Genomic DNA, 25,837 nt, shown 5'->3' with positions numbered 1-25,837 from the left:
TGTTCAGAAGCCACTCCTCCGTTGTCTTGGCTGTGTGCTTCGGGTCGATGTCCTGTTGGAAGGTGAGGTTTTCATCAAGGATCGCTCTGTACTTTGCTCCGTTCATCATTCCCTTAATCCTTACTAGTCTCCCAGTCCCTGCCGCTGAAAAACATCCTAACAGCATGATGCCGCCACCACCATGCTTCCCCATAGGGATGGTGCCAGGTTTCCTCCAGATGTGACCAAGGCCCTTCTCCCCAGATAGCTCAGTTTGGCCGGGCGGACAGCTCTAGGAAGAGTCTTGGTGGTTCCAAACTTATTCCATTTAAGAATGATGGAGGCCACTGTGTTCTTGGGGACCTTCAATGCTGCAAAAATGTTTTGGTACCATTCCCAAGTTCTGTGCCTCGACACAATCCTGTCTCGGAGCTCTACGGACAATTCCTTCGACTTCATGGCTTGGTTTTTGCTCTGACATGCACTGTCAACTGTGGGAACTTATATAGACAGGTGTGTGCCTTTCCAAATCATGTCCAATCAATTGAATTTACCACAGGTGGACTCCAATCAAGTTGTAGAAACATCTCAAGGATGATTAATGGAAAGAGGATGTGCAAAGCTGTCATCAAGGCAAAGGGTGGCTACTTTGAAGAATCTCAAATATGAAATATATTTTTATTTGTTTAACACTTTTTTGTTACTACATGATTCCATGTGTTATTTCATAGTTTTGATGTCTTCACTTTTATTCTACAATGTTGAAAATAGTAGAAATAAAGAAAAACCCTTCAATGAGTTGATATTCTGAAACTTTTGACCGGTAGGGTATGAATTTATGGTTGGATCAGAATGCACTCATTAATATTAGTACATCAGTCAGTCAGTCACAATTTACCCATGATACATTTCAGCAATAAGGCACGAACGGTTGTGGTATATGGCCAATATACCATGGCTAAGTGCTGTTCTTAAACACGAGTGCTTGAATACAGCCCTTAGCCGTGTTATATTGGCCATATACCACAAACCCCCAAAGTGCCTTATTGCTATTATAAACTGGTTACCAACGTAATTAGCAGAGTAAAAATAAATGTACCTGTGGTATACGGTCTGATATACCCCAGCTTTCAGCCAATCAGCATTCAGGGCTCGAACCACCCAGTTTATAATATGGTTTTGATGCTCTCAAACATGGCCAATGTCTATGGCCTCGGAGCGCGAGCCTCCTCGTTGACTGCCGGGCCGTGGTTGGTCTGTGTCAGCACGTGGTCCTGTGTGAAGACAAATGTAGTAGTCAGATTGGATCACTAATTAATTAAATATCTCAATTTGTATCGAACTTAAAAAGAATTCACTGTGGGGATCAAACTTGATAATTTTAAACACATTTTAGAGCCCAAAACAGCCGTCTAAATTATTTTTGTTTGACTGTTCTGACGATCGTAATTTTTATAGGCTTTCTAGGACAGACCAAGGCTTTTGGCACCACTAGGTTGCTACGCAATAGCCAACCAGCAGATCTTGTGACTTCCCGCTCCAGACCAGACACGGGTGGCCTGTGTATTATTGCTTCTCCTAAGGCCCTGTGGTTTAGGTTTGATGCATGGTTGTTCTGTAAGTTTGGAGAGAGCACACCTGGACACCTCCAGCCTTCTGCTAAGGAGGAAGATGTCTCCCTTATATAATGTATGCTAATCCCCCAGGTGTCAATGAGAAGTGTGTTCAATTCATTTGAGATAATAGTGAAGAAGGGGCTGCTCTTGTCGAAGAGCTGGAAGATAAAGTCAATGGCACAGTCAATAACAATAAGGTTGTGGGCTTTAATGAACAATGTTAATTTGAAGACAATTAAATGGATTTCAGCTTAGCTGATTATCAACCTTGTACTTGTATGGGACTAATGTTGATAGTGCAGGGGGGTTGATAGTGCAGGCGGAAAACACAGGGGCATGTTGATCTGTATCAGATCATTTAGAAGGCTTTCTAAAGTAAAGGTGAGTTTGTCTTTTAGCAGTTTAGGTAGAGTCAAACAGATAGCACTTCAGTGTAATATCATATACGTCTTACTAAACTTCTGTGAGATAATTCATTTGGAACCAACCATAAAATTAGAGTAATTCATTTCACAACAAATACAAATGTGGTTTGTTAAAATTTATTAGGAAATAAAATACATTTTGCACTTGGAAATAGACATTTGGAATATGAACAACAATACGAGGCAAGCTACATATATTTGATGGTCCCTATGTTTCGACGGAGCATTGACATGCACCCACCCAGGTCCCAGAGGAGACGTTCTGGTCCACTTTATCCCAACTTGGGGATGCTTGTCCTCATAACACAGACAGCGGGACCTGCTCCTCCTTCTCTCCTTGATCCCATTCCGTCAGCAGCTCTGAGGACACCTCTGTAAACAGATGATCCCAGTCCCAACCCACGTCCTCCTGAGAGAGAGAGAGAGAGAGAGAGAGAGAGAGAGAGAGAGAGAGAGAGAGAGAGAGAGAGAGAGAGAGAGAGAGAGAGAGAGAGAGAGAGAGAATATGGGAAAAGAAAGATACAAAAATGGGGGGAAGAAAATATATAGTGTAATAAAGATGAGAGAAGTGTGAGAGAAAAGAGGGGAATAAGAAACAGAGAGAGCGGAAGAGACCAGAGGGGGAGAAGGAGAGAAAGAGAGAGGCAAGGGAAGGTGAGAGAAAGAGAATAGAGCTTGTTAATGCACACATCATAAATCTTGATTACCTGGGAGACTGGGAGGCGACCTCCCCTGGTGCTTCAGAAACATCTGGACACCCTTTCACAGGGAACAGCGGCTATATTTACAAAAAACTCACTCACCTCCCTCACCTCCTGCTCTGGAGCTAAAACCTTGGTGATGAGCTTCAAGTCAATCTCACCGTCCTAGGTAGAGGCAGAGACCTTATGAGAACACCAGCTTGCAGAAACACACTCTACAGACAGAGGTCATTTATATTGGATGCATCATAAAAGGACCTCCTTGAGGAAGAGAGAGGGCTGGGTAATCTAATACAGAGTCAAAATAAATAGCCGTTGAAACCTGGCTGTGTGTGTGTGGCCCCATATGAGATGTCTTACCAGGGTCTGGAAGGCAGAGTACTTCATGAGGTCATTGTCCAGATCTCTGTATGTCATTACCCGGTTCACCTGGATGCTGGGGAGAAGGACAAACACTATGTAAACAAAAATCCCATCATAAATGTAGCTACCAGTGGAGGCTCCTCAGAGGAGGAAGGGGAGGACCATCCTCCTCAGTGAATTTCATAAAAATAAAAAGTGAAAGATGAAAAAAAGTTATCTCTTTTGATAAAACAATATAAAATATATTCACATCACCAAATAATTGATTAAAACACACTGTTTTGCAATGAAGGTATACACTAGCCTCAATAGCACTGTGTAGGGTAGCACCATGGTGCAGCCGGAGGACAGCTAGTTTCTGTCCTCCTCTGGGTACATTGACTTCAATACAAAACCTAGGAGGCTCATGGTCCTCACCCCCTTCAATAGACTTACACAGTAATTATGACAACTTCCGGAGGATGTCCTCCAACCTATCAGAGCTTTTGCAGCATGAACTGAAATGTTGTCCATCCAATCAAACGATCAGATAATTAATCTAGTACTGAAAGCATAAAGCATAATACAGCTAGCTAGGACTGCAGTGTATACCTGAATGTGTTCAATATAAACTATTGTTTGTAACTATTGGACTAAAGATTATACTCTAGATCAGCTAGATGCAGGCGAGATTGTGCACGGTGGTATTGAATGTGTCAATGACTGTCACCTTGATTAAGCAAATTTCTCTCAACCTGTGAACCTACACTGTAAACTGGCATTCATAGGCTAGGTTGTAGCAACCTCATGATGGGTATAGGGAAAATTTGAGTATCATGTAGTAGCCTAAACCTATTGATGTTACACTGAGCTGGGTGAATGGAATATGAATGACAGTCATCCAATATGCAGTAATATAAATAAGGCCATGCTCATTCAAAAAGAACGATCGTCCTCCCTCCTCCTAAACAGCACCAACTTGTTGGCTTTTCCTCACTAGCCTGATTAGTGCATGTCTATTGAAATACAGTAAAGTATTCACTACCTGCATCAGTAAGATATCACCAGACCAATCTAGAAGCTGTATCATAGTACAGTACAACTTGCAAGTATCACTCTGTGAGACAGATATCTTCTCAGAAGTTTGAGGTAGTGCACACAGGTCATGGAGAGTTCATTAAAGAACAGAGAGATCAGGAGATGAGCGCCAAGTGGTAACTGCCTCAAATTGAAACCCAGCTGCTTATCTGTAGTTGGAATTAAGAGGGGGGCTCTGAAAGTGGCGAGGGCCTAGCAGTGCATGCCAGTCCTACTTACTGCACATTACACGCTACATTGCTCCCGCAATGAGTTCAATGTGGATATTATCTCGTACAGAGAGCAGGTCCCAGCCTAATAACCTCCGCCGCTGTCATAGCCGCGCTACATAGCGGACACATGTCGGCATGTCTCTCACTGCCCTGTAAATCAAAGGGCCCCGTTAGTAAGGGTCCCACTAACCGTTGTGCATAAATCACATCTCAACTGTTATTTCTGCATAAAGGCCCAATATGCCAAGACACCTTCAATACCATGATGAGAGGAGGCAAAGTAACAGTCAAAGTCACCATCTAAGACCAGTGTATTCTTATCTTTTACTCTCCTTGATGTTAAGATGTAGGTAGGGTACTGTACATGGCTCTGAAGACGGGTCAGCAACCCGCCAGAGGTATGGCGAATCTGGTAATATATGAACATCTGAACAGCTATCTGGTCACTTATAACAGTTATGCAGTCAGAAACAGTATGTGAGACGGTGTGCAGGTGTGTCTGTATTCACTTAAGTGCAAGACTGACCAAAAGGATGCACTTCATCAATCATGAAAATTGAGTGATGGGATGCCATGAATCTACCAGAGTGACTGGGGTCAACTAGAGTGGAGCGTGATATGTTTTTACAGTACCTTGGAGGAGCAGCAACTTGCATGTTAAGGTCTTCCTCTTGTACTTCGTCAAGGTCTGGGATCACCGGTATATCTAAAACACAACATACATCCAGGACATACTGTATCAATATCTTATCAATGTCACACTGTCTATTATTTAGTAATTCAATCTCTACACCTAAAATGTTAACTGAGATGCAATAGTGGTCAACCACATTAAAAACTGGACATGGATTACAGAAAAACTAAGATACAGTCTTCTTTGTGTTTGGTATGACAGTTTGTGTGTGTGTAAGCGTGAGTGTCTGGGAGTAAATTGGCACCTGATTTGTCCTCTCCCTCTCTCTCTCCCTGCATCTTCCATAGAGCTGCCCTGTCACAATAGCCAGGCGGCCATGAATATTCAGGAGACCAGGCGGCAGCTCTTCCTGCTGCGAGAGGGGCGCTGGCCAGGGGCTCCCCGGAAAGAACCCCCCGCTCCCCCAGCATTTTGGCCCTGTCAGCGCCACCCACCCCCAGGACCAGTGGTGGCCGGCAGGCCGACCTCAGTGTCCACTCTGCCACTCGGACAGGGGCGGCGTCAAGCCATGTGCAAGAGTATTTGCTGGCGGGCCCATCTGTGTGGGGTCGGAAGTCACGGTGCGGCCTGGCAGGGGCTGCGGTGCCAGGAGCCACTAGCCCGCTGCTCAAACAGTGGGAACCCGCTTTAATTGGCAAAACGCAACAGGACAGAGCATGGCTCAGCTCCCAAGAAGGACGGGCAAACTTTCACAGCACATTTCAGATGGACTTTTGTTAGAGTGGGAGATGGGGAGGCGAGCAAGACAGACAGACTGTGATGAATATTGAAATGTTGAAGCCACTTAATGTACTTGTAAAATGAATATGAAATGAATACATTCATTATGTCATGTTATAAACAAACACAACAAAATAGAAATAGATGAACTACAAGTATATTACATCATCTGGGGGAAAGTAGGTCTCCACTACTGACACAACTGAAACCGATCAATTCATACTTTTGCAAACTTTGCAATTATACACTCTTAAAAATAAAGGTTCTAATTGGAACCAAATAAGGTTCTTCAGAGCGATGCCATAAACCAGAGGAACCATTTTAGGTTCTCGGAAGAACCTTAAATGGGATGGTCCTTTGAAGAACCACACACACACTCAACACCTTACTTTATGCAAATATCTATTAGCATATTTCCCAGGGTGCCTTTTGAGTGAATTTTAGAGTTACCAGTACCACCCATGACTGTGTTTGCTAGTGACAGAGACATTGTTTTTGCATTCATTTCAGTCCCATGGCGTTCAGGTGAGATCCTAAGTAAATGTGTATATTTCACAAGGCCTTATTTTAAGCGCCTAGTTTTACCCTAATAAAATGGCCTGAAACTCATAGTTTACAGGCCACATCAGGCCTGCAAGTCACATTATGTTATGCTGGCTTGCAAAGTGACGTGTAATTCATATTGGAATCCAGTCAGAGTGGGGATATCCATTATTTAGAATGTGTATTCACCTGCAACCTGCATTCAGAATGTTCGCCCGGGTTGGGATAAATAAAATGGGATTAGCTAAAGCATCTGAACTGGAACAACCATTTCATTAACGGATTAAATAAGTCTAAGTAACAGATTGGATTCGTTTAGAAAAGTGTATGTTATGTATATTTGAGTAGCATAAGATTATATTAATCAATCAATGTACAGTACATCCAAAAATAGATATTTAAACAAACAATTCTAAAAATCAATCTGCAAAAGAGTGTGATGGAAAGTTTTATGTTGGTGCTTTCTATTTAAAAATCTCTGTGTGTACTTTTCTAATAACCGTTTCTGTCTTCATGCAAGTGACTGACTGAGCAAATCCTCACTATCAGTATCTGCAATCTGGCATTACACCCAGACCCTTGTTTTAAGAACAAAATATATCTTAGTTTCAAGGTCTCAGCTTAGAGAGAAGAAGCCTTGTGAGGTATTGGTCTGTTACATGCATAACCCAGTATTGGTCGATCACTTGAATTAAGCAAACGTTAATGATAAATTATTTTGAATAATGAATAAGCTAAATCATGCAAATATTACTTTCTGTGTAAGTATATAAGAGAACTAATGGGACTGCCCCGTTAGAGCTCCTGACAAACATTCACTCTGGTGCATCAATGTTATGGAACCTCTCCAGCGTGCTGACAATAAACAATGATTCATTTAAGATTGACTTAGAGTGTCCCTGTGTAAGAATTTCCACGACAAGAGCATGCTGGGAAATATGATGATGGGCTTGGTTTTGGTTCAACTCTGGTTATTAACACCAGCACTGGTGTTCTTTTACACCACTGAGTGTTAATTTAACTCTTTACAGTGTTAATTTAACTCCTGAATCAACACTAGCAATGTTACACTGGCCAATTTGCTGTGTGCTATGAAAGAGACATCTGCAGGCTTCAATACATTTCAAGAAACATTTAAAATTCGGAAGAAGTGTAGATGACACGTCAAGAACCCCCGATTTAACTCAAAGGTTCTTTATCGGGCAAGAGTTCTCCAAGGAATCTTAAGAGCGGAGGATGAATCAGTGTAGAGTTTTTTGCCTGTCAACATCAAAGTCACAGACATCTACCTAGTCCTTGTTGCCATGTAACAACTCTAAATGAACACAAAAGCAGAGACAGAACAACCGACGTGACCTCAGAGGATAGGTCTGATTTCCATGTGTTTTGTCTCTTTTTTCAATACTGGTTTTGGTTGAAGGCAGTTGAAAAGGTGATTACTATATGGTATACAGCTATGAACAGAAATCAGCAAGTTGGAATAACTTATTCAGCAGGTTAGGATAATTAATGTAGCAGGTTAGGTTAGGAGAATTAGGTTAAGGTTAGGACAGTGGTTAGGCTTAGGGTTAGTTAAAATTCTTACATTTTAACAATTTATGCGTCACTTCCATCCGTAGCTATATACCATCTAGCCATAACCGTTGAACAGTGTAGCTACATTTCCTTCTGACTTCTTCCAGTCATACAGTGTGCTAGGTGTCAGTGAATAGGCCGGGAGAAACTGGGGAGTGGTGCAGGGATGTCAGTAATCTCTGAACACAGCAGTGCACCCTGAAGGGAAAGTCAATAGAGGAGCTAAATACAGTAGAGGCCAGGAGATGAGAGGCACGATCTGATGGGAAGAAATATTTGTACATCTGTGTCACTATTCCTTCAAAATACTTTTTTGAAAACACACTGGTGGTTGTAAAATAAAGATGCTCTGAGATGTTTAGTCTGTAATATTCTCATATAACTGTATAAGCAAAGATTTCAGCAATGACATAAGAAAAATACTCAAAAAGGAAGTTATTTGTGTTCATAGAATGAGCTAAATGAGAAAAAGGATTAAGGTTCTGAATGTTTCTTCTGTTGAAGGAAACAGGAAAAAACCTGGTCAAATTCCATCCACTTTGCACAGATAACAACCCTCATCATCAGTTGATAACTCATTCCTTTCTCTTCAAAAGAAATTATAATAACAAAAAAATGCCACACTCGGTTAGCCTCTGACAAGATTCATCTGTGTTTCTGATATCCAAATAAAGGCGGCCCGGCTATTTCATATTCATGAGGCCCCGGTGACACTTTGTCCTCTCATTTACAAAGCACAGCGTTCAGCAGAATCCGTACCCCCCGGACCCCCAATCAAATGTAATGGTCTTAGCACAATGACATCAAAAAGCCTCGCCGTCCTGTTCTTTGCAAATAGCTTCTTGGGTTGTTTCCCCCCATCCCATCTCGGCCAATAATGCACTACCAACACTATTTTATGAGAGTTCAACGTGAAGCAGTTAGGGGTAGGTTCTCTATATGCAAACTCTATTATTAAGTGAAAATAGGAACAACATTTTTAAATGAGCTTCAAATTCAACCTATTACTGGAGGTCAAGAGGGGATTAATATGAGCTGCAAACAAGCTATAGAGTTTTTCTGAAGGAAAGGTCAACTCCATCAGAAGGAGCTGTCTGTTCCCAGCACTGCTGGCACAAATTACCTGATACATTTCCTCCCTTCCACATACCAGCCTGGACATCTATCAAGGTTGCTTTGTCTAGCGGCGACTGGGCCAAGCCTCTCCTTATTACACGGTCACGGCGAGTTTCCTCGCTGAAGCATGTAAATATCAAAAGGGGATAATTTGCTGTGAATGTAGACATACTGTACTCCCGGCAGGCACGCCTCAGTCAGTGACTTTGGGGAAACGTCCCCACATCACCAGGCAGGCAGGGCTGTTATAATCTAAGCAGCGAGTCAGTGGGATGATTACCTAGGCACGGGACACATTTGAAAGGCTTATGGGACAATATTCAGCAGATCACACAGAGAGAGAGAGAGAGAGCGAGAGAGAGAGAGAGAGAGAGAGATAGAGAGAGAGAGAGAGAGAGAGAGAGAGAGAGAGAGAGAGAGAGAGAGAGAGAGAGAGAGAGAGATGAAAGAGAGAGAGACCAAGAGAGAGAGATGAAAGAGAGAGAGACCAAGAGAGAGAGGAGAGACCAAGAGAGAGAGGAGAGAAAGAGATAGAGAGAGGAGAAAGAGAGAGGAGAAAGAGAGAGGAGAGAGATGAGAAAGAGAGAGATGAGAGGAGAGAGAGAGAGAGAGAGAGAGAGAGAGAGAGAGATAGAGAGAGAGAGAGAGAGATGAAAGAGAGAGAGACCAAGAGAGAGAGGAGAGAAAGAGAAAGAGAGAGGAGAAAGAGAGAGGAGAGAGATGAGAAAGAGAGAGATGAGAGGAGAGAGAGGAGATAAGAGAGAGAGGAGAGAGATGAGAATGAGAGAGAGAGAGAGAGAGAGAGAGAGAGAGAGAGAGAGAGAGAGAGAGAGAGAGAGAGAGAGAGAGAGAGAGAGAGAGAGAGAGAGAGAGAGAGAGAGAGAGAGAGAGAGATGAAAGAGAGAGAGACCAAGAGAGAGAGGAGAAAGAGAAAGAGAGAGGAGAAAGAGAGAGGAGAAAGAGAGAGGAGAGAGATGAGAAAGAGAGAGATGAGAGGAGAGAGATGAGATAAGAGAGAGAGGAGAGAGATGAGAATGAGAGAGGAGAGAGATGAGAACGAGAGAGAGGAGAGAGAAGAGAGATAAGAAAGAGAGAGAGGAAAGAGATGAGAAAGAGAGAGATGAGAAAGAGAGAGATGAGAGGAGAGAGATAAGAAAGAGAGAGGAGAGAGATGAGAACGAGAGAGATGAGAAAGAGAGAGAAGAGAGATAAGAAAGAGAGAGAGGAGAGAGATGAGAAAGAGAGAGATGAGAGAGAGAGATGAGAAAGAGAGAGATGAGAAAGAAAGAGGGGGGGAGAGAGAGATGAGAAATAAATAGAGAGAGAGGGGGGAGAGGAATAAACAGATTTAGAACAGATGAGTGTGTTTGTAATGGCAGTTCTTTGTAATGTAACTGGCAGGGGACTGAAGGCCAGCCGAGGGGAAGAGGAGGACAAGGGGGCAGGGTCTAGCCCTCTCTCTCTCTGCCTCTAGCCAGTGGACATATGGGATAGGGTAGGAGACATAATCAAGATCGGAGGGGCTATCTCACTAACCCTCAGCACTGCAATTTCCACTGCCCCTGCCTCCGGCACTGTATTAAGAGGTCTCCCTCCACTGAGGAATTATCTTTCCAGCTGCATTTACTGGGTAAGAAGCATACCACTGGGGTCTCCACACAACTGACCCTTTCAGCCACTGCGTGCGTGCGTGCGTGCGTGTGTGTGCGTGCGTGCGTGTGTGTGTGTGTGTGTGTATGTGTGTGTGTGTGTGTGTGTGTGTGGTATAGCAACTTAAAAGCAGTGTCTAAAACAGGATGTATGTTTACAGCCATTTGTTAAAATAAGAAATATAAAAAACAGAAGAAAAATGAAAAATGCTTTGTAAAAACAAATTGGCCATAAAACTAAAAGAGGATATACCCTTCAAAGGGTAAATGGGGAGACAAAATATGTAAGTGCCTTTGAACGGGGTATGGCAATAGGTGTCAGGCGCACCGGTTTGTGTCAAGAACTGCAACACTGCTGGGTTTTTCATGCTCAACAGTTTCCTGTGTGTATCAAGAACGGGCCAACCAGCCAACTTGACAACTGTGGGAAGCAGTGGTGTCAACATGGGCCAGCATCCCTGTGGAACGCATTCGAAACCTTGTAGAGTCCATGCCCCGACGACTTGACGCTGTTCTGAGGGCAACAAATGTGTGGGGGGGCTCAGGAAGATGTTCCTAATGTTTGGTAAGCTCAATGTACAACATTTACATTATTTTCTCAATCTAATTCCAGTAATGTTGTTCATAACATCAAACATATAACAATCTAGAAGATGAAACATGTAAATACATTTTTAATAGTATTTTAAGAATCTAAATACACAGAAAAGGGCTATGGCAGGTATATGTGTTTCATTTATTTAGCGATGTGTGAGAGTAGTAACTACAGCCGCAGACACAGTGCTTCTGTTCCTCATCAATATGTCAGTTTAATACCTCAGAGACAACCTCCTTATACAACACCAGCCAGCCTGGTCATTGTCATTGGTATGTATATGTATAACTCCTTAGTGTTCTAACAGGGAATCACAACTCCTATCTTTGCTAAGGCAATTTCACCCTTATTTCCCCTGCTGCTTTGCTCTGAAAAATGGAACAATTATCCCAGGCTGTGCTTTGCTGAAATGTCCTCCATCTATCCTGACATTGTTTGTGATGCGGAGAGCCGGACCCTGAGGTGACCGCTGGATCCATGCTCTGCAGCACCTGCCCCGGTGTGTGTGTGTGTGTGTGAGAAGACGTGTGTGTGAAAAGCTCAAAGGGGACAGCCACTTAAATCCTGCCACACTTCAGCCAATGAATAGGAGAATGAATTTAGTGAATACTGTATTTGAGGTCTGTTATGGACTTTGTGTAATGTGATTGAATGAGGGGGATTATCAGTGATCCCCCAGTTCTAACTGAACATATTCACCTGTGACTTTCATCTATAAACGATTGTGTGCTCTGGTTAGTTATGGGGCATCTCTCAGTAGCTGGTCTAAACAGAGTTCTTATGAAGGATTCATCAATAGCACTGACAAGAAATATGTAGTGTCAGAGAGCGCGATGAGAGGTTACTTATATGCTCTATTTCCAGTGGATGAATGTGCTGCAGAGGGACTGGAGGACTCAGCTCTGCCCTCCAGAAGAGACGCAGGACTGGGATGCAAGGGTGCTCTCACCTCCTTCATCATCCGAGCACTGGGGGGTTTGTGGTCGCAGGCGTCGACTGCAGAAACAGGAAGTGGGAGAGTATGAATTTTTGAAGGCATTCAGCGGTAAGGTCATCAGAGGGAGCCAGACTTGGATTGGGCTGTTGTGCTTTGATGATGGGCCTGTTTCTGTTGGTTGAGCGAGGCTCTAGATCAGCCTGATAGGAGGCTTGCTCTGCCTCTGTCTGTCTGCTGCAGGCTGACTGGGTCTGTGTCTACAATAAAGCAGCAGACGCAGCCAAAAGGCTCCACAGCCACAGCAGCATCGGTGGGACTGCCTGCCTGTCTGTCACTGTGAGCAGCCCAGGGCTTCAGCTACTTCAACAGTATCCCTCCAAGAATCAGGGATTTTTCTGCCATTGAAATCCTTGGGTGGGCCACCTAAGCATTTTTTCGGGTTGCCTAAGTCCAAATAGTGTTAAAAAAAAATAGGATGGAAAAACACTTTCAAAAGATAATGGACCTATATATTTTTTTGTAAAATAATCTATGAGAACTAACAATCACCTAAATAAAAGCTAGACAGTCAGGGAGAATTGAAAATTTAAAAAATGAATTTAGCAGTATCGATTTCGTTATTATGTTTGAGCAAAAGAACACAGCATTAGCCATGGCAAAATACATAAAATTGCAGGAAATTAGCTTTAAAACCGCAACATTTTCTCTTAGCTGCATGGCGAAGCCCCGTTCTGATCCAGAAAAAAAACTGAGAATTAATCAAAACTAACACAGCGGGGGCAGTAAATAACTGTTACTGAGATGGGCTGGTGGTGAAAAGAGCATATATCAAGGGACTATTTTGAAGTGCTGCCTGTGTTTCTGTCAAAGCTGCGTCTCAACACCACTATTTAAGCAAGGGGCTCCAGCAATGATGAGTAAAACACGCCATGTTCTCTAGTCTCCTTCCATGTCACTACTGTCTATTCAATGCCTATTATGAACATTGGTAACATGGAAAAACTAAAATTACAGGCTAACTTGGCTCCCAACAACAATACAAGTGATGACAACTCAGTCACGCAGGATTTTTAAGTGATTGTTCTTGGAAGGCGAGGATTAGTTGCAACCAAGGACAATCTCAAAGTACAGCAATTTCCACATCAGAGCATTGGTAAAAACAAACATTTAAATTGGCCTAATTTTGCTCCTGTGTTTTTTTAAACAAAATAGTTATTTAATTTAATCAACAACTGAGGGAAAAACTCTGAGTAAAAAGACGAGACTGAGAAAACGTACTCTTCCACGTCCTGCACCATGGCAGGTCTTCTTCCAGACCTAAGGGGGAAAAAGATCATTGTTAAGACTTTGCAACAAAGGAATACAGAGAAAATACTTTTGTGCCACAAAAATAAAAGGACTAGAATCAATTCAATTTTAATAAAACAAAACAATTACCAATTCTATTATTGAACAGTTCTTCTCTTTCTATTTGTAAGATCCATCTTTAAAAACCACTGCTGGTTTCTGATGTAGGCTAGTTGTTCTGTCTGATTTGAGCCTCATAGGGCCTAGGTCAGGGGTACAAGTACTATTTGAGAAGGTCCGGTCACACATATTTCCTAGGTGGCAAAGGTCCGAATGGATATTGTCATTCATATGCGTAGTAACAAACCCCCACCTCGCAACCCATGCGACCCCAAACTGTTCACACCCCTCTTGTTGGCAGAGGAAACATTTAGCAGTTGTAATGGTCATTTCCTGCAATTCTACAAATGTTGCCATGTCTTATGTGTGTTCTAATGATACCAGGGGCCCGCGGTACACCTATTGTGTTCTCTGTTGTCCATCTCTCTATCTGAGCCCTCAGCCTCCTCCCCTGCTGAACCACGGGGTTATTTTCAGACTCCTCTCTTACACAACCCTGCTTGACTGTGGCACCGCATGCCACGCCCTACACACTCTGACCAAATCACTGTCTTTTCACACATTCTCACCTCAACACACTATTCTTAGCATAACACTGTTTCACACCAGTAAACGGGGGAGATAATATTAAACAAAACCAGGCTACTGTCAAATAAACTAATCTTAACAGCATTAGAAAAGCAAATCAATTATTACATTCTTGAAATTTTAGACAAAGACAGTCTAGGTATGTTTGGCTGTGAAGACAACTTATACAAAGTTACATTAGATATGAGTGTTTCTGAGATTCTTTTGGGGAGGAGATGCATGTCACATTCTGCAGCTTCTCCTGGTTAAGGAGTGCCCCCTACTGGTTTAAAAAAAATAAACATACTGTCATTTTCTCTGGACTGAAAAAACATTTTCTTATTATTTTTCATTACTGTGTATCAATAACCTGAAAAAGAAATGTAATGACATTGAGTATGTTTATAAATTATACTTTATAAATGATATATTCACTCATCTCTGGAAGCTCTGGAGTCTGCCATGATGGTCAGTGAGACAGATCAGAGAGGGCAAGGCTGAGGGAGCCCACCTTGCTGCCCTTGGACTGTGTCCTGTCCTGTGTGCCTGGCACTGGGGGCGGGGCTGGCGACACTTAAGACACATTACAGGCCCCTTGATTAAGACTCATGTAGGCTGAAGCGATAGACATGGTAAAACTGTCTGGGAAAAGTTGTTAGGGATAAAATATATTGTGACAACCCGGCTTCAAAGGTTCATCAATAAACTGACAGATCATTTAGTGTCAATTAGGAGTGATAGATCGACAAATCCTGGGATTTCTGCGCTGGGATTAGGGGGAGGAGGGCAGCAGTGATTGAGCATGAGGGGTGACATTGAAGGGAAAAGTCCTTGCCGGTTCCAGGGGGGGCCATTACTTACTTTGTTTCAGAGAGGATCAATGCATGTGAGAAACCCTTAACACCTCCTGTATTCCAATCTCTCTGAACGCAGGAATCAAGACAAGTTACACTAACGCAAGGAAGCGACACCCTGACCTTCCCAGAGTGAGAAAAATATATTGAATTTGCTGTTCTCTTTACATGCACTATCGGCACAGAAAACCATGCAAATAAACCCAATTGAATCGTCTTGTTCACTTCAATGTATGGATGTATGCATCTCCCCAGCTCTCCTCCCCACAGAGACTGGAGTAGAGTGGTAGATGGAGCCATCTGGAAGAGTGGAGAGCCAGTTCCACAGTCTGACTACAGTCACACTGACATCACATAGGGAGACGTACAGTAATTTAAATGTGTTCTATTGGGGGGGAAATTATTTTGTTCCAGACATTCCATCTGTCTGTGGTATGAAATATTCATACATTCATTGTACAGAGATTTTAATGAATTCACAACGGCATGTGTGCCTTTAAAGGCGAGCGTGCTTTAGTTAGACAGCCATCGTAAGAGGTGATGAAGTGGCCTAAGCCCTGTGATGAAGTGGATAGCTGACTAACAGTGCCCTCCTGTGGCTGATACATGAACCATGTCAATTACCGGATCCCGCGCCTGATGAAGATGAATGTGGAGTTCACTGCTCAGAGAGGCTCCCTGGAACGTTGTTGATTCAGGGCAAAAAGTGTAAAGAACTTGCACTGATAAATATCCTATTCTCTGTCTACAGCATGAGAGATCATTAGTAACAAAATAATGCATGTTGGAGACGGTGAGGTAGAGTTAACTAGAGGCTGGAAATACAATTTGTTGAGAGAAGGAGATACTCACTTGGCTGATCCAGAAGTCTCTTCAGCCCAGCCGCCTTGCATGCGGGCTGGTTTAGGAGGGGGTCCCTGATGTGAGAGAGATCATTAATGACAGGCATAACAATGGTCTGACAAGACAACTCCTTTAAACTATTAAATTCTACACTTAGGTTGAAAACATACAGGAGGAAAATGTGAATAATTCTGAGTACAAAATAGCAAGTACGTTGTGGCATGCATGTCATGGTCTCTAAATCTATGTGAGAATAATACTTTATATCAAGCTTAACCAGAAAGAAAAATAAAAGCATGCACCCATGCACAAACATATTTCCAAAACGGAGCAGACCTAATAAGTTCAGATGAGTCAACAGGAGGCTCTCTGATGTTTAAAAACACAAACCACTCATGGAACTGAATTTGTGAAGTGTAGGCTACAACAAACCAAGTAACGATTAGTTTCCCATATCACTGGGGAAAGCCTACTTGATCTATTCTTCTCTTCAGTGTTCTGGTAATCTATGTTTGCTGCACTATACCATCCTACATGCTGCACATTTCTAGCAATGAATGACATAGCTTCTCACTTAGCCCACTTACAAAATACTTAGGAATGGCATGCACGACATATTGCTGTTGTTTATTATGGTTTTAACTGCTGTCCAATCACAGAGCCTGAACATATGGAGCAGAGTGTGGGAACTGCCACACAGAGGACAGCCCGGGGGCTGCGAGCCTGACCTAAAATAGCTTCACAGGAAAAAATGACCCTCTCCCTCTCATTCTTCGTTTCTGAAAATAGTACTGAAAATAGTCAATTGAGTTTGGATTGTGGTCCTGAGACCGGAGCCCGGGGAGTCAGGGACCAGCACTTGAATGAAAGAATTCCTCAGAGCACACAAGGGTGGGCAGCAGACAAATTAATTTTGGGGAAAAAAGCACAACACTCTCATTACCAAATTGGGTCTGCAAAAGACACAGTGGCCAGGAGGAATTTCTTTGTTGCGACATGAAAGAGGAAATCAATTATTCATGGCTGGTTCCTTCACCAAACCCATTTATAAATGTGAATGTCAGCATCTAGAGAGGGAGGTGGAGGCTGCTGGTGTTAAGCTGGAAGGTTGAGTGAGGATGAACAAGTAATTTCATGAAATTAGTAAACAATGGGATTTCAACAAGAACAAGGGAGGCCAAATTAATAATAAATGTGGTAGCTCATCGATACTGTTCAATTCCTCAGGGTAAAACCCGCTTTTACAGTCTGCTACCAGGAAAAATGCTCAGAAGACTATGTAATTAGGAGTTCACGAAAGGAGGGTAAATACTGATGACAAAGATGATACAAAAAGCAAGTGTTCTTTGAACGTGCCTATCTTTAGCTTATGATGAGTTATTTGAAAATAACAAAAACTTAGTGAAATGTTTTCATCCTCACCCAACGAGGGAGGTTCATTGAAAACGTCATGGCATTTTTAGCTACAGTGGAGGCTCCTCAGAGGAGGAAGGGGAGGACCATCCTCCTAAGCGAATTTCATAAAATAAAAATAGTGAAACATAAAAAGTTATCCTTTTAGATAAAACTATATTAAATATATTTACGTGCCCAAATAATTGATTAACACACCCTGTTTTGCAATGAAGGGCTACAGTAACCTCAACAGCACTCTGTAGGGTAGCACCATGATGTAGCCGGAGGACAGCTAGTTTCCGTCCTCCTCTGGGTACATTGACTTCAATGCAAAACCTAGGAGGCTCATGGTCCTCACCCCCTTCAATAGACTTACAAAGTAATTATTACAACTTCTGGAGGACATCCTCCAACCTATCACAGCTCTTGCAGCATGAACTGACATGTTGTCCACCCGATCAAAGGATCAGAGAATGAATCTAGTACTAAACGCGTAAGCTACAGCTAGCACTGCATTTCATAAAAAGGGGTGAGTAGTTGACTCAAAGAGAGAGAAAGACAATAGTTGAACAAATTAATGTATTTAATGCAGCTAGCTAGTTTAGCCTACTCAAACACCCGGCTCAAACAGAGAGGGATGCTATATTAGCTAGCTGGCTATGGCTATCCAACACTGGAACTCTTCCAAGTCAATGTAAACTTTTGGTTTTATTAATTTATTGCCACAGAGGCCCTGCCAGTGTAACTGCTAAACTGCTTGCTGACTGTACACTGTACTGCATGTTTGTAGTGGGTATACTAACGCATTAGTTCCTCGTAACTATGTTGACTAGGTATGATGGTAGCTAATATGGTGACAACGGTGTAGGCTGTGTGTAACAGTTAGCGGTTATGATGTGAATGTTTGGCTTGGAATGTTTTTTTCACCTGGTCACAGACAGCTGATGTGTTATGCACTGAAGTCCACAAGCTATGGAAAAAGGTGAGAGGAGGAGAGCGCGTAGAAGCGAGAAGGAATTCTACAAAGAGCAAAATTATCATGCTGTTTGTATGTGACTGCTATGAAAGTGAACTGTGTTTTTGCGTGTGATCAGGGGTGTATTCATTCCGCCGATTCTGTTGAAAAACGTTTTATAAATGGAAGTAAACTGAACGAAACAGGGATAAACATACCTGAATTTGTCCAATAGAAATTCTCTCATTTGCAACTGTTGAACTAAGGATTACACCCTAAATCAGCTAGATGCAGGCAAGACTGTGCAAGGCGGTATTGAATGTGTCACTGTCTGTCACCTTGATTACTCACATTTTTCTCTCGACCTGTGCACCTACAATGTAAACTTTCACTCATAGGCTAGGTTATGGCAACCTCATGATAGTTATAGGAAAAATGTGAGTATCATGTAGTAGCCTAAATCTATTGATGTTACATTGAGCTGGGTGAATGGAATATATATGACAGTCTTCCAATATGCTGTAATCAAAATAAGGCCATGCTCATTCAAAAAAAAAAAATCTTTCCTCATCTTAAATCTCACCGACCACCACTGTTCCACTAGACTGTATGACCATATATGAACTTTACAGTTATAGTAGAATAGTGGCAGTGGGGTGTATTTAGGCAATAATGTCATCATAGTGAAGGGTTAGGCTACATATTTTCTATTCTAGACTTTTCTGAAAGTCCAAGCAGTAGACCCTTGTGGTGGTCAAACTCAGACTAACAGCCCATGAATGCAGTTCAACCTTTGTTTAAAAGGATGTCAGGAATGTGACCAATCAGTGGGTATTTATAGGAAAAGCAGACCAGGGCTGATAAATAAATCTACTAAGTCGCACGCCACTGGGAAGAAAATACATTTCATGTGCACGTCAGGTCACTAGGGGCGCGAGAATCCTGATTCTACAATAGGGAAGTTGGCCTAATTTGGGAAGATTACTGCAAAAGCATAGCTGGAATTCCTGGTCAGGGAATGTTGGGTGGCTTACAGTTTGCCTCTTCTAGGGACAAGCAAGACCTCCATACCATGAATGCCAATGCTTTGGAATAAAGTGGTTGACATTGTCATACGTCATTTCCAATTTGACTTTGAAAGCAATTATGCCTGTAATCACTTTCTGTGTGTCTGTGGGAGATGAGGGTCCAGGAGCAAAGGCTGGTATGAATCAGCATGGATCAATACAGTCGAGCAGTAGACCTTTAGCCTCTCCCCACACAGCACTGAAAATCAGACTAACTAAAGACGATCCTCTCTCTTCATAACAGGGGAAGTTATAGAATGGGCAATGTTGTACCAAAGCAAACAGCATAGGCCCACTTAAAAATTAACACCTAGACCCTGCTCCTTCGGTTTCATATCTGAAGGAAATTAGCCCGTTTTTTGGGCTTTGCCAAAAAAAAATCAATACCAGTAGGACAACTTTTAAGTCAAAGAAAGTGCATGGTCCACTTCAAACACATTTTACATAAAAGGAGCAGCATCCATAGAAACTACTGTACTGTAATAACCCTACATCTATAAAGCAGTGCATCCCTTGAATACAACACAAAGTAACTTTATACCACAATGTGAGGTATTCAGAATAGAAGTGACAGCTGAGTAGGTATATAAAATGTCTACATTCAAATCATATGGTATGTGTATTGATTTGAGTATGTAGTCTACTGTACACTATGAGGGTATACTGTCTGTTATTGGGGTATAAAGTTACTCTGCAGGGTTTGAAAAGGAATACTGCCAAGACATGCCATATCATTACTTAGGTGTCCTCATACAATACCTCTTCCTCGTCCTTGGTTCATGCATAAGAAATGATTCACACGTATTCAGATTGAGTGTATGCAGTGAAGTTAACGGCCATGACAGATAATATATGATATTTGGTTTTAGGGAAATACAAATGCATTTCAAGCAGCACTGATAATCAATCACAAATCATAGCTACCTCTCCCATCGATGTAGAAGAAGAGGATTTCCTGACGTGTCGAGGCTCCTCCAGAGATGTTTGCTCTGCAGCCTGTCGAGTACGTTGACCCCGTCGACCCAACTTTGCAACCTGAAAATCATATTTCAAGTCGATGAAAATTATCTTAAAATGACACGAACACGTCATAAACTCTCAAGCATTAGCTAGGAATTGACTTTTTGAGATAAAATTGCTGGCTTTATGGTAACCCAAGAATGTACTCTTAAGGAGTAGGGATTTACACATACCCACTCTCAATTGTGATACGGTTCTAGAAACATAAAGCCCTTTACTTTCAGCGGCAGGTATCCTAGCGGTTAAGAGCGTTGGGCCAGTAACCGAAAGGTTTCTGGTTCAAATCCCCTAGCCTACTAGGTGAAAAACCTGTCAATGTGCCCTTGAGCAAGGTAACCCTAATTGTAAGTCGCTCTGGATAAGCACTTCTGCTAAATTACAACAAAAAAATACATTTAAAATGTCTTTCACATCAAAATGATGTTTTAACACATTTTTGGCAGCCTTATTCTGTTACAAGGAGAATGCTAGCCCAATATTATGACTCTCAGTTCCATTACATTACACATAAGAGTCATTGGAAGGCATCTTCTGTAGTGGGGAGTTCGGTCTGAACATTGACACGCATCGCTTGAGCTACGGTTTTGGAAGCATAAGGACCTTATCTTTCATATGTTTGAGAAATCATTTTCAAAAAACAAAAAGGTTAAATTGATACAGACCTTTATTGAGTTGGGGTTCCCACAGTGCCATATTTCCATGTTACAGCCGCTTGTTTACAGAAAACAGACAGAAGACAGAGTGGACTGACTACGTGTGCTAATTAGCTATCTGAAGAAAAACACCACACAGGTATTGTCACTGAAAAATACTGTAAACCGGTTAAACAGTGTACAGTAAGTGTGTATTTTGCATTTCTGAAACGCTTTTGATGTGATTTGAAAGTAGAGGGATTTATGTTTCTAAACCGCAATTGAGAATCATTTCTCGTGTAGATGGAGTATTTGGGTGTTTTGGCTTTCAGAGCCAATTCGCCTTTTAAACAGAACATGTCGTCCTTGGACTAAGGAGTAAAGCAACGTTAGGCTCCTTTAGTCCTGTTGAGCATGCTAGATCATTAGCACTGGTGGTACAGTTGCCTCTGTCTTCCATACACACCACACGCTGTAACATGGAGATATGGCCGTGTGGAAACACACTAACCCTAACAAAGGTGTGTATCAATTTAACCTTTTGGTTTTTTGAAAATTATGTATTGCTGATATATAAAATTAGGTCCTTATCCTTCCAAAACCTACCGGCGCAAGCGATGCGTGTTCGAGTTCAGATCAAGTGTAACGGATGTGAAATGGCTAGCTAGTTAGCGGGTACGCGCTAGTAGCATTTCAATCAGTTACGTCACTTGCTCTGAGACTTTAAGTAGGGTTTCCCCTTGCTGTGCAAGGGCCGCGGCTTTTGTGGAGCGATGGGTAACGACCGTGCTTCGTGGGCAACCGTTGTTGATGTGTGCAGAGGGTCCCTGGTTCGCGCCCGTGTCGGGGCGAGGGGACGGTTTAAAGTTATACTGTTACACAAGCGTCAGGGATCTTAACCAAATTTCGCCAGAAGAAGATAGCTACTGTACCTTCATAATAGCGCTAAATCTAGTTAGCTAGCGTCTGACTATGAATAGGGTAGGGTTAGCTTTATGGTCGTTACTTTTTTATGCTTACTAATACTAGCTAGCTGCATGGAAAAGCAAAGGCACATAATCATGGACAACAGAGATCGCAAGAAAGTTCAAGGTTTTCCATGTCATCCCAAACATTGCTAGCTACTTCTGTAAATACTCTGTATGCATACAAGTTGAAAGCGTAAATCACTCACATTCTTTACAACTCCACTGTCTCCAAGTTTAAGATGATCGTCCATTTTTTTTTGCGTTGACAGATGTAGCAAGCTACTTCCTGGAGACCCGGAGCGTCACACAGCAACCATCTCCATGGTGACAACAATTGGGGGGAGCTGGTGTTTGGTCCATGCTCGAGAGGCAGAGCGGTCTGGTAATAGCACAACTGGCCTTAAACATAGATATTACAAAAAATATGAATCATCTTCATTTGAGCCAAAGCTCGCACAGTCATGTAAATAGCCTGTATTAACTGTTATTATTAGCCTTACATGCCCTGTAGTCAAGGTTCGGTATAGCTCATTTGATAGTTTACTTTTGTTAGTCAATGGGTAGTTGGGTGCATGCCAGCAACTGGACTGGAGGTCCAGTATTGTTTACTAGGATCTTGCCGGTAGATGTTGATTTAAGCCCACTAGAACTGGCCGTATATTGAGATGCTGATTTGGAACCTCTCCCTGGAACTACACTAAATATTTCATACCTGTATGTTCATGTCATTCATGACCTAAAACATCATGCTACATCTCGATCAATTTTAGTGGTAGCGATTTCTGCAATGAAAGATTTCACTAGTCCCTAGGGAAGCATGCTTTTACAATAAAAACGACATTACTGAAATTATATTGTATAAATCATTGGAGAAACAACTTTAGCAAAGTTGAAGGACATAGGAACTTGTTGGACATATGCCTATATGCCTCAGACCCAATAACTCAAACTCTCAGCATACAGGCTAATACAGGTTTATCAGAATCACCTTTATTCGCAAAGTACATTTACACATACCCATCATTTGCCTTAGTGAGAAGGTGCTGCCAGCAATAGACAATATACAAACAGACATCATACAGAATATACAATAGGCCTATCAGAACAGTAAACATAAAACTCTTGAGACTAGGCTAGTTACAGTGGGAAAATACAATTTATAGAGGGGATATATATACGCAGAGGGAGGGATGCTGCTATGGCATCCCTACCCCATTTTTCATCTTGCCCATTCACCCTCTGAATGGCACTTATAGACAATCCATGTCTCATGTCTCAAAGCTTAAAAAACGTTTTTTTTTACCTGTTTCCTCCACTTCATCTACACTAATTTAAGTGGATTTAACAAGTGACATCGATAAAGGATCATAGCTTTCACTTGGATTCACATGGTAAGTCTATGTCATGGAAAGAGTAGGTGTTCTTAATGTTTTGTACACTCAGTGTAGGGCTACAGTGCTGTGCTGATGTGTTGGGGAGAATGGGGTAAGTTGAGCAATTTTTTACATTTAGCATCACCCTGTCAAGGGAAATATAGTATTATTTCTAACAAAGATATCTTAATGTATTTCAGGATGTTGTGTATCCATGGAAATAATCAGAATTCGTGTAAATATTACAGTTTCGAAAAACATAGCATGCCCAAAAAAAGTGGTTTCTTGGCACCACTTACCCCGGGTATGGGGTAAGTTGAGCCGCGGGACAGTGTAAGTTAAGCCGCCTACAAATTTCTGTATTGAATTCGTTTTATAAAGGTAGTGCTAAAATGTATCTTTATTTCCCAAATTCGACACAATCACAATTGTATTTTGTATTTTAACCTCATATCTAGCGATAATTCCTTGCATTATGCCTGGGACAAAAACACTTAAATTTGCTCAACCATTGGCTCAAGTTACCCCATGGACATTGGCTCAAGTTACCCCATGGACATTTGCTCAACTTGCTTCAAGGCAAACATTTAGAGTATATTAGCCCACACAGCTACAAGGATGCACTTTAATTCTCAGTTTAGGACCTCATATTGAATCTTATAGAGACCGCAACTGATGTTTAGAACAATCTTAAAATTATCTACTTTGGTTTAGATACAAGCATCATGAAACATCTAACACAATAAATTAATTTGACTTGGTGAAAATCCTTTTTCTGGAACTAAATTGTTTACCACTTTTTCCATGTGGTTTCTTTCTTCACAGACTCCAGGAAATGATGACCTCTTCCTAAATATTTGGTCAAATTATTAATTTTAAGTATGGTTTCCTAGAAACAAGGGTGGCTCAATTTACCCCACTCTCCCCTACATAGTGCAAATGCAGTATAGTGCAGATTAGTATTTGAGGTCACTGATGACAAGGTGCAGTAATCGGCCCAATGTTAAGTCACTTAATCCCTATGAGCATAATGGCCGGTTGATGAGGGCCACAGCATGGGGTAAGAAACTGTTCAGGTGGCGGGTGTTTTTGGTCACGATTGTCCGGGGTGGGCAGGGTCAGCGATTATCTTACCTGCACACTTCCTTGTCCTGGAGGCGTGCAGGTCCTTGATGTAGGGCAGGTGACAGCCGATGACCTCCTCTGCAGACCGGACGATGCGTTGCAGTTGGCCCTTGTAGCAGGCAGACGCAGACCCAAACCAGACTGTGAGGTGAGGATGGACCCAATGATGGATGTGTAGAACCGAACCAGAATTGTCAGAGAGAGTTTGAGTTCTCACCTGGCGCAGATAGTACAATAAAGGTATGCAGATAGTATGAAAACGGTAGGACACATGCAACAGACATATCTCCACTTCCGCACCAACTGAATCTCACGTATTTCATATTTATTAGGATCCCCAATTAGCTGCTACCAAGGTCCAAAAAGTAAACAACACAACAAATAAAATGCATAATATACATAAATATACAGAGCGACCCACAGAGTGGATTCATCTTAAGATAGCCAGGCTGAGACAACCACATATCACAGTCGTATCCCAACCACGTATCACGTACATAATACAATACAAAATGCATACAAATGTCTGTGTCTCTTCACAGTCCACATCGTGCTGTAAGGTGTTCTTTTATCTGTTTTTTTTATCTATTTATATAGCTAGCTAGAGATACATTAGGTGGCAAATAGTTCCAATTAGTAATAGCTCTATTTAATACTCTGTGTTTCCCAGCCTCTGTTCTGGAACTGGGGACTGTGAAGAGACCTCTGTTTGCATGTCTTGTGTGATACCGATGAGTGTCCCAACTGCTTGAACAGACAGTTGGGTACCTTAAACACCACGCACAAATATAGTGATGCAGTCAATCTCTCCTCAGCTTTGAGCCAGGAGAGACTGACATATAGGTCATTGACATTCGCCCTCTGTGTACACGGTGGTGTAAAGTACATAAGAAAAAAATACTTAAGTCGTTTTTTGGGGTATCTGTACTTTATTATTAATATTTTTGACAACTTTTACTCTTACTCTGCTACATTCCTGAAGGAAATAGTGTACATTTTACTCCATACATTTTCCCTGACACCCAAAAGTACTCGTTACATTTTGAATGCTTTAAGGACAGGAAAATTATGAAATTCACACACTTATCAAGAGAACATCCCTGGTCATCCCTACTTCCTCTGATCTGGCGGACTCACTAAACACAAATAATTTATTTGTAAATGATTGTCTAAGTCTGGGAGTGTTCCCTTGGCTAGCCATGAATAAAATAAAAACAAGAAAATCATGCCTTTTCTTTTGCTTAATATAAGGAATGTGAAATGATTTATACTTTTACTTTTGATACTTAAGTATATTTTAGCAATTACATTTACTTTTGATACTAAAGTATATTTAAAACCAAATTATTTTTAGACTTTTACTCAAGTAGTATTTTACTGGGTGACTTTCTCTTTTACTTGAGTAATTTTCTATTAAGGTATTTTCACT

At 41.8% G+C, this 25,837-nt stretch overlaps 1 protein-coding gene across 5 annotated transcripts; it reads right to left on the bottom strand.

Moving 5' to 3' along the window:
- Nucleotides 1-780: 780 nt before the first annotated feature.
- Nucleotides 781-22,235, bottom strand: LOC139553591 (intraflagellar transport protein 43 homolog B). 5 transcript variants are annotated; one of them, XR_011670685.1, is made up of 10 exons: nt 22,117-22,235; nt 20,215-20,325; nt 15,883-15,947; nt 13,481-13,519; nt 12,215-12,261; nt 5,007-5,079; nt 3,082-3,157; nt 2,824-2,886; nt 2,262-2,429; nt 781-1,253 (listed from the first exon to the last, which is right to left on the bottom strand). XR_011670685.1 is itself a non-coding variant. In XM_071366087.1 (10 exons), exons 2-10 carry the CDS (start codon nt 21,009-21,011, stop codon nt 2,319-2,321), a joined length of 624 nt encoding a protein of 207 aa, XP_071222188.1. In that variant the 5' UTR covers nt 21,012-21,021; nt 22,117-22,171; the 3' UTR covers nt 2,124-2,318. The 5 variants fall into 5 exon arrangements, 4 of the variants coding, with proteins under 4 accessions (XP_071222188.1, XP_071222186.1, XP_071222189.1 ...); XM_071366087.1 differs by lacking the exon at nt 781-1,253 and adding an exon at nt 20,973-21,021 and having other exon boundaries at nt 2,124-2,429; nt 22,117-22,171; XM_071366085.1 differs by lacking the exon at nt 781-1,253 and having other exon boundaries at nt 2,124-2,429.
- Between the last annotated feature and the right edge of the window lie 3,602 nt (nt 22,236-25,837).

This window comes from Salvelinus alpinus, chromosome 25 (assembly GCF_045679555.1).
Source record: "Salvelinus alpinus chromosome 25, SLU_Salpinus.1, whole genome shotgun sequence".
Classification (NCBI taxonomy): Eukaryota; Metazoa; Chordata; class Actinopteri; order Salmoniformes; family Salmonidae; genus Salvelinus; species Salvelinus alpinus.
The sequence above is the reverse complement of the archived record's forward strand: the minus strand, read 5'-3'. Positions and strand labels throughout refer to the sequence as shown.

What these genes read in the sequence shown, in the direction of transcription:
- LOC139553591 (XM_071366085.1), bottom strand. Translation starts at nt 22,161, where the DNA reads ATGGACGATCATCTTAAACTTGGAGACAGTGGAGTTGTAAAGAAT. An exon ending in CAAGTTGCTGCTCCTCCAAG is followed by an intron (nt 3,158 to 5,006) that starts GTACTGTAAAAA and finishes CCTTCTCCCCAG; the next exon opens with CATCCAGGTGAACCGGGTAA. An exon ending in CAGAGCAGGAGGTGAGGGAG is followed by an intron (nt 2,430 to 2,823) that starts GTGAGTGAGTTT and finishes TCTCTCTCTCAG; the next exon opens with GAGGACGTGGGTTGGGACTG.